At 43.3% G+C, this 13,082-nt stretch overlaps 1 protein-coding gene across 2 annotated transcripts in view; it reads left to right on the top strand.

The window, feature by feature from the left end:
- MAP3K1 (mitogen-activated protein kinase kinase kinase 1) overlaps nucleotides 1–13,082 on the top strand; it is a 94,859-nt gene that overhangs the window by 47,750 nt on the left and 34,027 nt on the right. For both annotated transcript variants that reach the window (XM_075932433.2, XM_075932431.2), the window contains exons 2-5: nucleotides 4,621–4,771; nucleotides 6,792–6,992; nucleotides 11,147–11,347; nucleotides 12,716–12,832. In XM_075932433.2, the coding sequence (XP_075788548.2) occupies nucleotides 4,621–4,771; nucleotides 6,792–6,992; nucleotides 11,147–11,347; nucleotides 12,716–12,832 (670 nt within the window). The remainder of the gene's footprint in view (nucleotides 1–4,620; nucleotides 4,772–6,791; nucleotides 6,993–11,146; nucleotides 11,348–12,715; nucleotides 12,833–13,082) is intronic.

The following is a 13,082-nucleotide window of genomic DNA, read 5'->3' as shown; positions in this document are numbered from 1 at the left end:
CTCCTAGTAACAATTCAGGTTAAATCTGCTGGAAACATACTGTATCCATTCATGCTTGTAAGCAGGGCTCATGGAACTGCGGTGAGCCCCGCTCGCGAGCTGCGCTGTCCGGCAATCTGTGCATGCACAGATCATTCTGTGCATGCGCAGATTGCCCGAACCTGGCTCTTCCAGGTTACAATCTACTCACCACGGGTGAGTAGATTGTATTATTTGTCGAGCCCTGTTTAATCTCCATTAGCCTATCTGTAAAATGGAGATAATACTCTCTGATTTGAAATGCAGTCGGTGTGTTTGAGAGATTCACAGCTGATGCGGATGCACTGTCAACCTTAATTGTGATATTTCGTGGTTTTCCAGTTTTTGACTTAATATTAATATTATTTTAATATAGACTTTGTTGTAATTTACTTACATACTTTCATAGTTCTGAGATTTCACCTAATTTCTAACTCATGGGCAGATAGTGAATGTCTGGTTATCCCCTCAGATGCAGGAATTTTTTTTTTCTCTGAGGTCCTGTCATCTACATTAAATATAAACCCAAATCTGGTTTGTGATTTGAATACATGACCACCTGATGCAGTGGAAAGAATGAGCTATAATGACAGATTATCAAATAGTTTGGGTGTAATGAGTAGATGCATAGTTTAATAATTTGACATTCTTTAGGCGGTGGCAGTGAAGTTATGAAGGAATAGGAATTGAAAACTAATTTCCATTTTGTTTTTGCACATTTGGTATCTAATTTTGGATATAAAAGATTTATATATCCTGGTATTTGGATCTCTTAATATGAGAAGTAGGTCCAGTGGTAGTTCACATCATTGTATCAGTTGGTCATAAAACGTATATCAGAAATAATATGCAAATTTGATACACTTTCCCTGGGCTTGAACAAAGACACTAACTGGTTGTTGCATTATAAAGCTGGCTTTATGTGCATTTAACACCTCATTTATATCAAAAGCTAAGTACGGGACATTTCTAGTCCACTCAATTAGCATCATTAACACTGGTACTACTAATGACAGGTAATTTCTCCCCTCCCCGTCTTTTCTGTAATAAATTCTGGGTCTCTGTTATTTCCAGTCCAGTTTCCTGCTCATCTGAAGAAGTGGGCTTTTCCCACAAAAGTGTGTGTGTGTGTGTGTGTGTGTGTGTGTGTGTGTGTGTGTGTGTGTGTGTGTGTGTGTGTGTGTGTGTGTGTGTGTGTGTGTGTGTAAGTAATTGGTTAGTCTCTAAGGTGCCAAAGAGCTACTCGACATTTCTAATTATCTTTGAATTTCCACATACTAAGGAACTGCCTAAGTTTTCATGTATATCTTTTGTTATTTTAACACTCAAGTTAGAAGTCCTAAAAATGACCTGTGACAAAAGTGTGGCTTTTAGAAGTATAACTGGTTAAAAGTGAACTGACTATGTGTCATGGTATTTATATAATCAGAAATATTGCTATTATTATATGCCGATAGCAATATTGCAATAGTTTTATTTGCAGAGAGCTAATGTTAAAATTTTGAAGAGTACTCTCCATTTGCTTTAGGAAAGTACTTAAGCACATGTTTAGTGTTAATCTTCAGTTAGGAGTACTGCCATGCTTAAAAGTTAAGTTTGTGTCTAAAAACTTTCCTCGCTTAGGGTTAGAGTCTTCAGCACCTTGTAAGATCTGGCGCTTGGTGGTCTGAAGTTGTGCAGTCCACAAAATCCATCAAATGCTATTTTTATTGTTCTGACTATTTTAAAATGGAATAATATAGGAACTAATCCTGCTAACGGGATTCATAATTGCTAATGGCCAATTTTAGTCAGTAGGAATCTTGCCTTAGTTACAAGCTTGACTTAGTTATGAAGACTAGGCCCAAAATCTGTTTAAAAAATACCTTGCAATACACAAGGATATTTCATGCACATATGGGGGTGACGGTAATTGTCTTAAATGCGCAGTTCAGGAATTCTTAATAATGTACTTCACTTAAAACTATACTTCTGAGTTCAATGAAATAAAATCTTTGAAATCCCCTCCCCCCAAAAAACAGCATTCTGTGCTAATACATGATACTTACTGCAGAGCATCCTATTGCAGAAGTTATCTTAGATTATTAGAGTCTGAGCTGGTCTGTCCCACCTACTTTTGAAAAACAGTGCTTTGTAAGTATGAGTATTTGAGTTTTACTGTCACATGAGAGAACAAGATAGTGGCATCTGCTTTTAGAGAACAAGTACAGATTGTGAAGCCTTCACTGTTATATTACATTGTTTACATGAATTGAAATCCAAGGCCCAATAAGACTTTTTATATCAATTGGTTATGAACAAATGAAAAAGTGTGCTTCATTCTGTTAGTTCTGACTTGTATACAAAGTAATCATGTATTTGAAATGGCTTGTACCATGGAATTATAGATACGGTATATTTCATTTGCTTAAAATATCTAAGGCAAATTCTCGTCTAGATTTTTGTGGCTGTACCATTATATGGGCCCAGTTCTTACTCGGATAAAACTCCCGTTGTCATATGTGGTGCTTTGGCTGAATAAGTAAGGAATATAAACAAGGCCCTATAATAAGCTAGGGAGTGATTTTTGTATATTCATGTGTAGCCTTCAGCCCAGTGGGTCCCATTCTTGATGGGAAATCTGAGAACTACAGAAACACAAATATTTTTGTCTTTCTCTATAATGAAGAATTTGTTGTTTGTACTAGGATTTAGATACCTTTTTCATGCAGCATAGATATGACTATGCCAGTTTTCTGTTTCTTTAAATATATATTTGACGTCCTTGATTCAGAATGGAATGGACTTTTTCAGAGGTTATAGTTGTTTATTTGGGTAGAATTTTTATTGTAGTTTGAAATTTAAGATTAATTGGCCACTTTCAATAAGACACCTAAAATGAAACTAGTATTAGGAGTATGTTTAGAGGATGTTGCTTAAAATAAAATATTTTTTGTTGATGTTTATCTGCGTATGACACTTCTGCACAGAACAGGAAAAAGAGATTTCCTGTCTTTAGATAAGTTTTTCCTTTGTCTCTACGATGAGAGAAAAATTATCTTGTAACATTGATCAGTGCTGTTTTGGGCCAATGTAATGTTTGGTCATAGTATTTTTTTTCTCCTTCTTTACAACATTTCATCAGCCTTAGGTATGGATTGTTGCACAAAAGAGACATTTTAAATTTATTTTTATTACAGGAAAGATGATTGTATACTTCAGATTGCCACTGCACACACTGTCCACACACACAATACTATCTTAACCTTCTGAAATGTATGTATATAGAATTTCAGTAGTATACAAAAAAACTTATGTAAGACAATGTGAGTAGTAATATTATTAGGCAAATACGCAAATTATTTGCTTTGTGTAGACAAATTATTTAAAACTATTTCTGCCATATGATTTTTTTTTCTAAGCATCCATGCAGAATGATAGCCTAACTGTGTTTAGGTGATTTGCTTTTATTGAAAAAATACATTTTCTTTTCTTTTAAATGAACTAACTTTTCAAACATGGCAGAGGATCACGTGTTGTGGTTAGGAATGTGGTTTTCTTGGTAATTTAGCAGGTACAGGCAGTCCCCGAGTTACGCGGATCCGACTTATGTCGGATCCACACTTACGAACGGGGCTTTCTCGCCCCGGAGCTCGCAGGCAGCGGGACCGCCCAGAGCGCAGCGGTCCTGCCACCTCAACCTCCGGGGCGAGAAAAGCTGCTCCGGGTGCCCATGGTCTGCCTGGGACCGTCTCCAGCAGACCAGGGACACCTGGAGCAAAGCCGGGGAGGCGGAGGGGTCCTGCGCCTCTGAGGCTTTGCTCTGGCAAAGCCGGGGAGGCGCGGGATGCCGCCGCCGCTGCGGCTTTGCTCCCGGTGTCCCTGGTCTGCTGGAGACGGTCCCCAGCAGACCAGAGGCACCGGGAGCAAAGCCGCAGCGGCGGCGGAGTCCCGCGCCTCTGAGGCTTTGCCACAGCAAAGTCTCAGAGGTGCGGGATCCCTCCGCCTCCCCGGCTTTGCTCTGGGTGTCCCTGGTCTGCTGGGGATTTGTCCTTTTCATATGTGTTCGTTTTTTTAAATTGTATCCTTTGGTATATATGGATGTGACAATTTTCTTCCGCTATTTGATCTGAGGAAGTGGGTCTGGCCCACGAAAGCTCATCACCTATTAAACCATCTTGTTAGTCTTTAAAGTGCTATACAGTCCTGTTTTTAGTCTGGTGCAGCTGAAACAAACATGGCTACATTTCTACTACTAAAACTTCGGAGCTTTTTATGGGAAGTTGCAAAGGCAGGGGACTGACTGATATGGGATTTTTGTTTTGTTTCAAATTAGTATTTCATAGAGAAGCTGTTCTTATTGGATGTCTAACACTCAAACTAATACTTAAAGTAAATACGCCTCAACGCAGTTATGCTTCAGATAGCAAAATAGCAGTTTGTTCACAGTAATGCTTAAGTGGCTTGCTCAAAGCCAGTTGGAATTAATGTTTTGGTAAATATATTGTAAGGGGTGAGAGAAATATTTGTGATGATACATACTATGATGACATTTAAGAATGATACAGAGTTGTGTTTAATTTTAAAGACAATCACGTTTATGATTTTTTTTCTTTACTTTAGTCGTGACATGGAGAATAAAGAAACCCTCAGGGGGTTTCAGAAAATGGATGACCGCCCAGAAGAGCGCATGATCAGGGAGAAACTCAAGGCAACATGTATGCCAGCCTGGAAGCATGAATGGCTGGAAAGGAGAAGCAGAAGAGGCCCTGTGGTAAGAAGTGTTCAAGAAAGGGTTATAATAATTTTAAAATTATAGTAAGTATTTACAGTTGTGAAAAATGCAGAGGGCTTAAATCTTTGTTCTTGGAGTCCCACTACCTTGTTATGATTGCTGACAGTTGTGCTTCTTTTGTTCACTTTTATAGCTGTTTGAAAAATTGTTGCTAATTCGGTATATCTTAGAGATCTGTAATGTGTTTGGTGCTTAGAAAGTCAAATGGTTCAACTGATAGTTTTGCTTCAAAATATTACTGTGACAACACTGCCCTCTGTCGCCATCCAAAGTAGCTGTGTTTATAGAATAAAACTTTAAATCATTTTCTCTTCCTTTGCTCAGTCAAATCCCCCAATTCACCTTCTTAAAACTCTTAAGTATTTATCCCCCGTTTGTTACATAGGTGTTTGGCCCCCTCCCACAATTTTTTTTCCCCATGATAAATTCTTGACGTAAATAAAAATGCAAGGAATTCATTTTGCTCTTGTCCTGCAAGATGGCTTGTGATTGGTTTTGGCCTAATAACATTGAAAGATGCATGCAAAAGAGCAAGGTCAAAAGCATAATTATTTACAGCAAGGAATTTGACCACTTCTTCTTGGCTTTAGATTGCTAAATAAATAGTTTCAGCTATAACTGGGAAGACCCAGAAGTGGCAAATAAATCATGCAGAATCTGTTATCGACAAGAATAAATTTTCGACATATGATTGCTAAGAAAAACAGCATAGAGATTATTTTTTAATTTCATAGATTGGAAATGCCAATGTGGCTTTCAGACACTGACTGCTAATGTAATTGGGCAATAGCTGATACAGGCAGTCCCCAGGTTACGTACAAGATAGGGACTGTAGGTTTGTTCTTAAGTTGAATCTGTATGTAAGTCGGAACTGGCGTCCAGATTCAGCCGCTGCTGAAACTGACCGCCAGTTCTGACTTATATACAGATTCAATTTAAGAACCCCAAGCGTCCCCAAGTCAGCTGCTGCTGAAACTGATCAGTGGCTGATTCCAGGAAGCCTGGGGCAGAGCAACTCTGCCTCGGGCTTCCTGTAGTCAGCGCTGGTCAGTTTCAGCAGCGGCTGACTTGGGGGCGCCTGGGGCAGAGCAGCTGGGGTGCTGCTGGGTTGCTCCAGTAGCACCGCTCCTCGGCGCTACTGGACCAACCCAGCAGCACCCCAGCTGCTCTGGCCCAGGTGTCCTGATTCAGCCACTGCTGAAACTGACCAGCAGCGGCTGAATCAGGACCTGGGGCAGAGCAGCTGGGGTGCTGCCGGGTTGGTCCAGTAGTGCCCAGAGCGGGCGCTGCAGGACCAATCGGCAGCGCCCCAGCTGCTCTGCCCCAGGGTCCACAACAAAAGCCTGGTCTGCTGGGGGGGAGGGGCACACTAGCTGCGCCCCACCCCCAGCAGACCAGGGACACGGGGAGCAGAGCCGCAGCGGCAGCGGGGTGCTGTGCCTCTGAGGCTTTGCTCCGGCAAAGTCTCAGAGGCGCGGGACCCTGCCACGGCTGCGGCTTCAGTCCCGGTGTCCCTGGTCTGCTGAGGACCGTCTCCAGCAGACCAGGGGCACCGGGACTGAAGCCGCAGCAGCGGCGGGTTCCCGCGCTTCTGAGGCTTTGCTCTGGCAAAGCCTCAGAAGCGCGGGAACCCGCCGCTGCTGCGGCTTCGCTCCCGGTGCCTGTGGTCTGCTGGGGACCGTCTCCAGCAGACCAGGGGCACCGGGAGCAGCTTACGAATGGGGCTTTCTCGCCCCGGAGCTCGCAGGCAGCAATCCGCCACCTCGACCTCCGGGGCGAGAAAGCCCCGTTCGTAAGTGCGGATCCGACATAAGTCGGATCCGCGTAAGTCGGGGACTGCCTGTAGTCTTAGTATCAACAGGAATATATCAGATGTGAACTTAAGAAATATAAACTCAAACTCTGTTTTGGAAACATATTTAAGTTAGTGTGTTCTTTTGTTGCTTTTAGAAGATGTTCATTTTACTAACCACAAACTATGTGATTTACTTTCTACAAGGTGGTAAAACCAATCCCAGTGAAAGGTGATGCCTCTGAAAGTAATAAACTATCAATAGAACCTCAAGTTGAAGGACAAAGCAATGGTTTTTCAACTCAAAAAGGAAGACGTAGCCCTTCTCCTAGTAGTAGCTCCTCATCTTCTAGAACTGTTAAATCGGAATCACCAGGTGTCAGAAGAAAAAGAGTATCTCCTGTGCCTGTAAGTTGAAAAATGTAAAGTAATTGTGGTTTTGACTTTATTTTGAGATGTCAGTGTCTATGGAAGAGAGAATATTGCTATGTATATGTCAATTTGGTACCTATCTCTTTCTGTATATAAAAAAATGTTGCCTGCAGGATGATAAAGTGATGACATTACATCACCGTGTCCACAGGCTGGGGGGAGATAGGAATCGGTGGGTAAAGTCCAGCCTCCAGCCCTGCCCCTTCCACCCGAGGCCCCGTCCTTGGAGCCAAGCCCTACCCACTGCCAGCCCAGCCCTCTCCAGTGGCCATGTGGAGAGGTGGGGCTGGTGCACCTGAGCCCAGCCCTCCCTGGTAGTTCACATGGCCCCCCAGCCCTCCACAGAGCCACCTACTCCCACCTGCCTTCCCCTCCCAACCCAGCACTGCTATCTCTGACAAAGAGGAAGCAGCTTGAAGGGTGAGAGGGGCAGGTGGGAGCTAGCACATACGGGACGCCGGCTTTCAAGCCAGCTCCCCATGTGTATTGGCTCACATGAGCCATTTCCTCCCCACTGCTGTTGCCTCTCTATCAGAGGCAGTTTGGGGGGTGGGCAGGGATGGATGCTGCAGAGCAGCCTCTGTCTGTGGTGGCCCCAGGCTCGCCGGAAACAGAGGCTGCTCTGTGGGATGCCGGCACAGATCCTGTCTGCAGGGAGCTCAGACCCTCCCTGTGGACAGGGGCTGTTGTCTCCCTACACTGCTCACTGTGTATCAGAGGCATCGATCAGTGTGGGGTGGCAGGCAAGAGTTGGTCTGCTCGGAGAGCTGGATTTTAAATGGCTGCTGGTCCCGCTCCTGCGGACAATTGAATAGTCGTGTAACTGATCATATTTGTATAGTTACATGACTGTTCAGCTAATTGCCATCTAACATCCCTGTTGCCTACATGCTGTTTGTAAACACTTCTGTTCCAGAACTGGGGTACGTGGACAAATAAAACAAGCCTTACTTAGAATAAGTGTAGGATACGTAGATTCCATTTAACTGACTTGTCCTCCACTGGGAAACCAACCTGCACAGGTTACTGGATATCTGTGTCTAGGAGAGAGCAATTCAGAAAATCAATTTTGCATTTCATTTATTTGTAGATAATGAACTTTGCCCATTGAATGAGTTTTCATAATGTTTTGTCACTGGAAATAAAGTTATTTGAAAAGGAAACTTTAGTCCATGTTAGAAATGACTTCACAAGAGTAGGTCGTTTAGTCTTGTACATCACTACAGGCAGTCCCCGGGTTACGTACAAGATAGGGACTATAGGTTTGTTCTTAAGTTGAATTTGTATGTAAGTCAGAACTGGCTCCAGATTCAGCTGCTGCCACTGAAACTGACCAGGGGCTGACTACAGGAAGCCGGAGGCAGAGTTGCTTTGCCCCCAGCTTCCTGGAATCAGCCTGATCAGTTTCAACAGCTGCTGAATCTGGAGCCTGGGACAGAACAGCTCGGGCGCTGCCCGGTAGGTTCCCACAGGACCAACCCGGCAGCACCCCAGCTGCTCTACCCGAGGTGTCCCGCAACAAAAGCCTGGTCTGCTGGGGGGGGAAGGGCGCACTAGCTGCGCCCCCCCCCCCCCCCCCAGCAGACCAGGGAGACCCGAGCAAAGCCGCCAGTTTTCCTGGCCCCCCTCCCCAGCAGACCAAGGAGACCGGGAGAAGCTTTTCTTGCCCCGGAGGACACTGGCGGCGACCCGCTGCCCGTGAGCTCCGGGGCGAGAAAAGCCCCGTTCGTAAGTCGGATCTGCGTAAGTCGGGGACTGCCTGTATTTGAAATTCCAATTGGATTCTAACCCAGGGGTTCCCAAACTTTTTGACACGGGGACCAGTAAATCCATTCACGAGCTTTTGGAGGACTGGTAACATTCATTTGCATATTCATTAAGCAAATTATGAATATTCAAATAAGTTGTTTCTGGTCCTCCCAAAGCACCCAGTGCCAGCGTTAGCAAAGTTTTTGATAGTCACACACAATATTCTTGCTAGCAAGTTAAGGGAATATGGATTGGATAAATGGACTGTAAGATGGATAGAAAGCTGGCTAGATCAGGGTTTCCCAAACTTTTTACTTTAGTTGGAACCCGATTTGTTTTCAGTACTGTTTTTTGCAGCCCAAAAATATGAACACATATTAAAAAAAAAAGAATGAAAAGTGAATACGTTTTCAGTGTTTCACCCGGCTGCATCTTCCGCCCAGCCTGGGCCAGGGCTTGAGGGACCCAGCACCAAATGAGCACGCCAAGAGGCGGGAGCAGGACCAGATTGGGGGTAGGCTCTCTGGCTAGGAGGGAGGGTGCAAGGAAGGGTAGGGTTGCCAGGTGTCTGGTTTTGTACCGGATAGTCTCGTATTTGAAGTTTTTGTCCGGGAAAGAAATTGAGAAATTACCAGACATATAAAATGCCTGGTATTTTCTAATTAGATACGTTTTATTATAATTAGATGTATCAGTCCTTAGCTGTGAACTGCCTGGCTGGTAGATGTGCTCGTGCTGTCTGAATGTGTCTGCCTGCCAGGCAGTTCGCAACTACTCGAGGGATGGTAGGGAGGGTGGAGGGCAAAATGTAATCCTTGGCCAGAGTCACTCATCTGCCAGGGTCTGCAGGGTCTGCATGTGCTCAGGTCAGTCCCCACCCCCCCCTTTTTCCTCCCTATCTCCCCTGTCCAGCCCTGCTTCCGGTGACCAGTTCCCCCTGCCCCCCACCAACCTCCCCCGGTCAGCCCTGCTGCCCCGATGACCCCACTGACCAGCCCCGCTGCCCCCGTCCAGCCCTGCTTCTGGCCTCCTGATCTCCCCCGGCCAGTCTCTCCCCACCCCTCCACCCCTGCTCCTGTCCAGTCCTGGTTCTGCCGCCCGCCCCTCTCCCTCCCCCCCATCTCCACGGGACAGCCCTGCTGCCTCCAACCCTGCTTCCGCCACCCGCCCATCCGCCTGCCCGGATCTCTGCGGGACAGCTCCGCTGGCCCCAGCCCTGTTTTCACTGTCCGCCTGCCCAGATCCCCACGGGACAGCCCCGCTGCCCCCAGCCCTGCTTTCGCCGGCTGCCTGTCTGCCTGTCCTGATCTCCGTGGGACAGCCCCGCTGCCTCCATCCCTGCTTCCTGGTGGCCAGTTCCCCTCTCTCTCCCCCCCCCCCCCCACCTCCTCCCAGCCCGTCCCCCTCTGCTCCCCTCCCGGCAGCCACGCTGAGGCCTGGTATTTTTTTTCCCATCGCCCGGTACCGGGCCACAGCCCATAGTTTAGAAACACTGTTCTAACCATTCAGTTGCAATGTTAAGTTGAAAATCAGAAAAAGATCAAAAATATGTTAGAGAAATTCAAGTGAAAACAGATGCACTTTACTAGATTTGGGTAATTTCCTTTAAAATAAGTGGGAAATCTGTTTTCATAGTTAAGAGGAAGGCATTTCACCTTTTATCCTATAGATTATTAAAAAAATTCAAAGCAAACTTATTCCTCACTGGTTATAATTTTAAAAGTTCTAATACACTTCATAAATGAACAGATTTCTCATCTCATAGAACCAGTATTCAGTGTTGCCCTTCAAAAGTCTATAATATTTTCTCAATTCAAATAACTCAAATAAAATAGAATAATAAAATCAATTAACAGAAATTTCAAGAAAAATAAAAACCAGCTACTGGATTTTTACTTCCTCTGTTAATATTTCTATAAACATGTTTAAAACTTATATATTGCTGCCTCTGCTGTCTGCTCGATTTGAGCATGGAAAAAGACAAATGTACCTTGATAATTTTGTTGTCCCTTTGGGGTAGGGACTTTTTTCCTCCTGTGTGGGTGCATATCTTCTTCTGATTGCTTTTTCGAAAGAGGTTTTTTCAAAAAAGCAAGCACTCTAGACATTGTTCTTTTGGGGGAAAAAAAACCCTTTTTCAAAAAAATGATGTAAACCTCGTTTTTTGAGGAAGAGGGGTTCTTTTGAAAAAGGGTTTTTTCCCCAAATTTGCGCCGAATTTGCATATTTTCTTTCAAAAGAAAAACATAGTCTAGATGCACACTGTGTTCTAGACAGTGCTGGAGCATTGTTGAGCTTGTTGTTGTCACTTAAATAAGTCATATGTAAGAGATTTTTAGTGAAGAGAGAAATAGTTGATATTAGAAACAATTTTGTTACAGTTTCAAAGTGGGAGAATAACACCCCCTCGAAGAGCTCCGTCTCCAGATGGCTTCTCACCCTATAGCCCTGAGGAAACAAATCGTCGCGTCAACAAAGTTATGCGAGCCAGGTTATATCTGTTACAGCAGATAGGACCTAATTCTTTCTTAATTGGAGGAGACAGCCCTGATAACAAGTATAGGGTATTCATTGGACCTCAGGTAGGAATCAACCAACATGCCTATAATATTTTTTACTCAGTTTGGAAATTGTATAGAATCAAATTAGATTGTTATAATTTCATACACCAAAGTTAGATATTTATTGTTCTATAAAATAGCTTTTAAAAGTATATTGTGTACATAGAATATGCCAAATATTCTTCAAACGTTAGGGCTATGTCTAGACTGGCATGATTTTCCGTAAATGCTTTTAACGGAAACGTTTTTCTGTTAAAAGCATTTGCGGAAAAGAACATCGAGATTGGCACGGACGCTTTTCCGCAAAAGCACTTTTTGCGGAAAAGCGTCCGGGCCAATCTAGACACAGTTTTGCGCAAGAAAGCCCCGATCGCCATTTTTGCCATCGGGGCTTTTTTGCGCAAAACAGTTTTTAGCTGTCTACACTGGCCCTCTTGCGCAAAAACATTTCCGGAAAAGGGCTTTTGCCCGAACGGGAACGTAAAGCATTTGCGCAAGAAGCACTGATTTCAGACAGTAGAATGTCAGTGCTTTTGCGCAAAATCAAGTGGCCAGTGTAGACAGCTGGCAAGTTTTTGCGCAAAAGCAGTCGCTTTTGCAGAAAAACTTGCCAGTCTAGACTCAGCCTAGGTGTGTTTTTAGCAAACACTTTTCTGTTACATAAATTTAGTTTAGCTGAAGAGTCATTGGTAATATGTAAATGTTAGTGCTTCATACATATTTTTCACCCATTCTACACTCCCTCAGTGGATGTGATATTAATTTATAATCAGTATCTTGGCTGAAATTTTGTCACTTTGTCTTGCCTTACATTCCATTAGAAGGAGGCACTTTTAATTTCTTATGTCTGTCTTATGGTCTACACTTCAGGAATAGATATACATGCTGTCTAGTGGTATATGTAGAACAAATGCATAGGAAATCTCTCTGAATAGTCTCATATAGCATTAATATACGCTATGGGATCTTCTCCAAATAGACCATCCTAATGGTAGTATGACTTTTCCATAGGGAATAAGTAGGCTTGCATTTCTTGGAAAGGGTGAAAAGTCCTATAAATGGCATAAAAAATGTTTTTTGATAGCCTTCATTCTAGTGGTATGAAGATCAAGTGCAAAAAGTCATTTGATATGAATGATAACTATAGCCTCTAAGAAGAATATCAGAAGTAGCATATTTTGCTGTATCCAATTTATATCTTTCTTGACAAAGAATATAAACATAAATCAGACTTCAGAAGTTTAATTTCACTCTACATCCATTCATGTTCTTGTATTGTGCCTAGACAATGAAAATACTAGGCAGTGTACATGATTAAATAAAAAATGTGCTTATATGTAGGTATCAAGCCACAATAGAGCCCTAAACCTGCTATATACTTCTTTATAGACATGCAGTTGTGGGCGTGGAACATTTTGTATTCATTTGCTGTTTGTCATGCTTCGAGTGTTCCAGTTAGAATCCTCAGACCCAATGCTTTGGAGGAAGACCTTAAAGAATTTTGAGGTAATGCATTTTTGATGTATTTAGTAGCAGGTATGAATATACGCAATTACAGATTGTTAGGGGAAGCTTTTAAAACCACTGAAGATCTATACCAAGGTTTAAAAGAATAGTTACAGTATTTCTCAGTGATAGTTTCAAGAACTATGTAAACATTAAAATATTTTTTTGCAATTAAAAATTGAAAAGTAGAAATCTCTGGTTCGGTGAATATGCTAAAAACCTTCTTTTCCATTTGGTTTACATTTATATT

The sequence above is a fragment of the Pelodiscus sinensis genome, chromosome 6, assembly GCF_052426305.1.
Source record: "Pelodiscus sinensis isolate ZL-2025 chromosome 6, ASM5242630v1, whole genome shotgun sequence".
In the NCBI taxonomy this organism is placed as follows: Eukaryota; Metazoa; Chordata; order Testudines; family Trionychidae; genus Pelodiscus; species Pelodiscus sinensis.
Note: the sequence above shows the minus strand (reverse complement) of the source record. Positions and strands in the feature narration are given on the sequence as shown.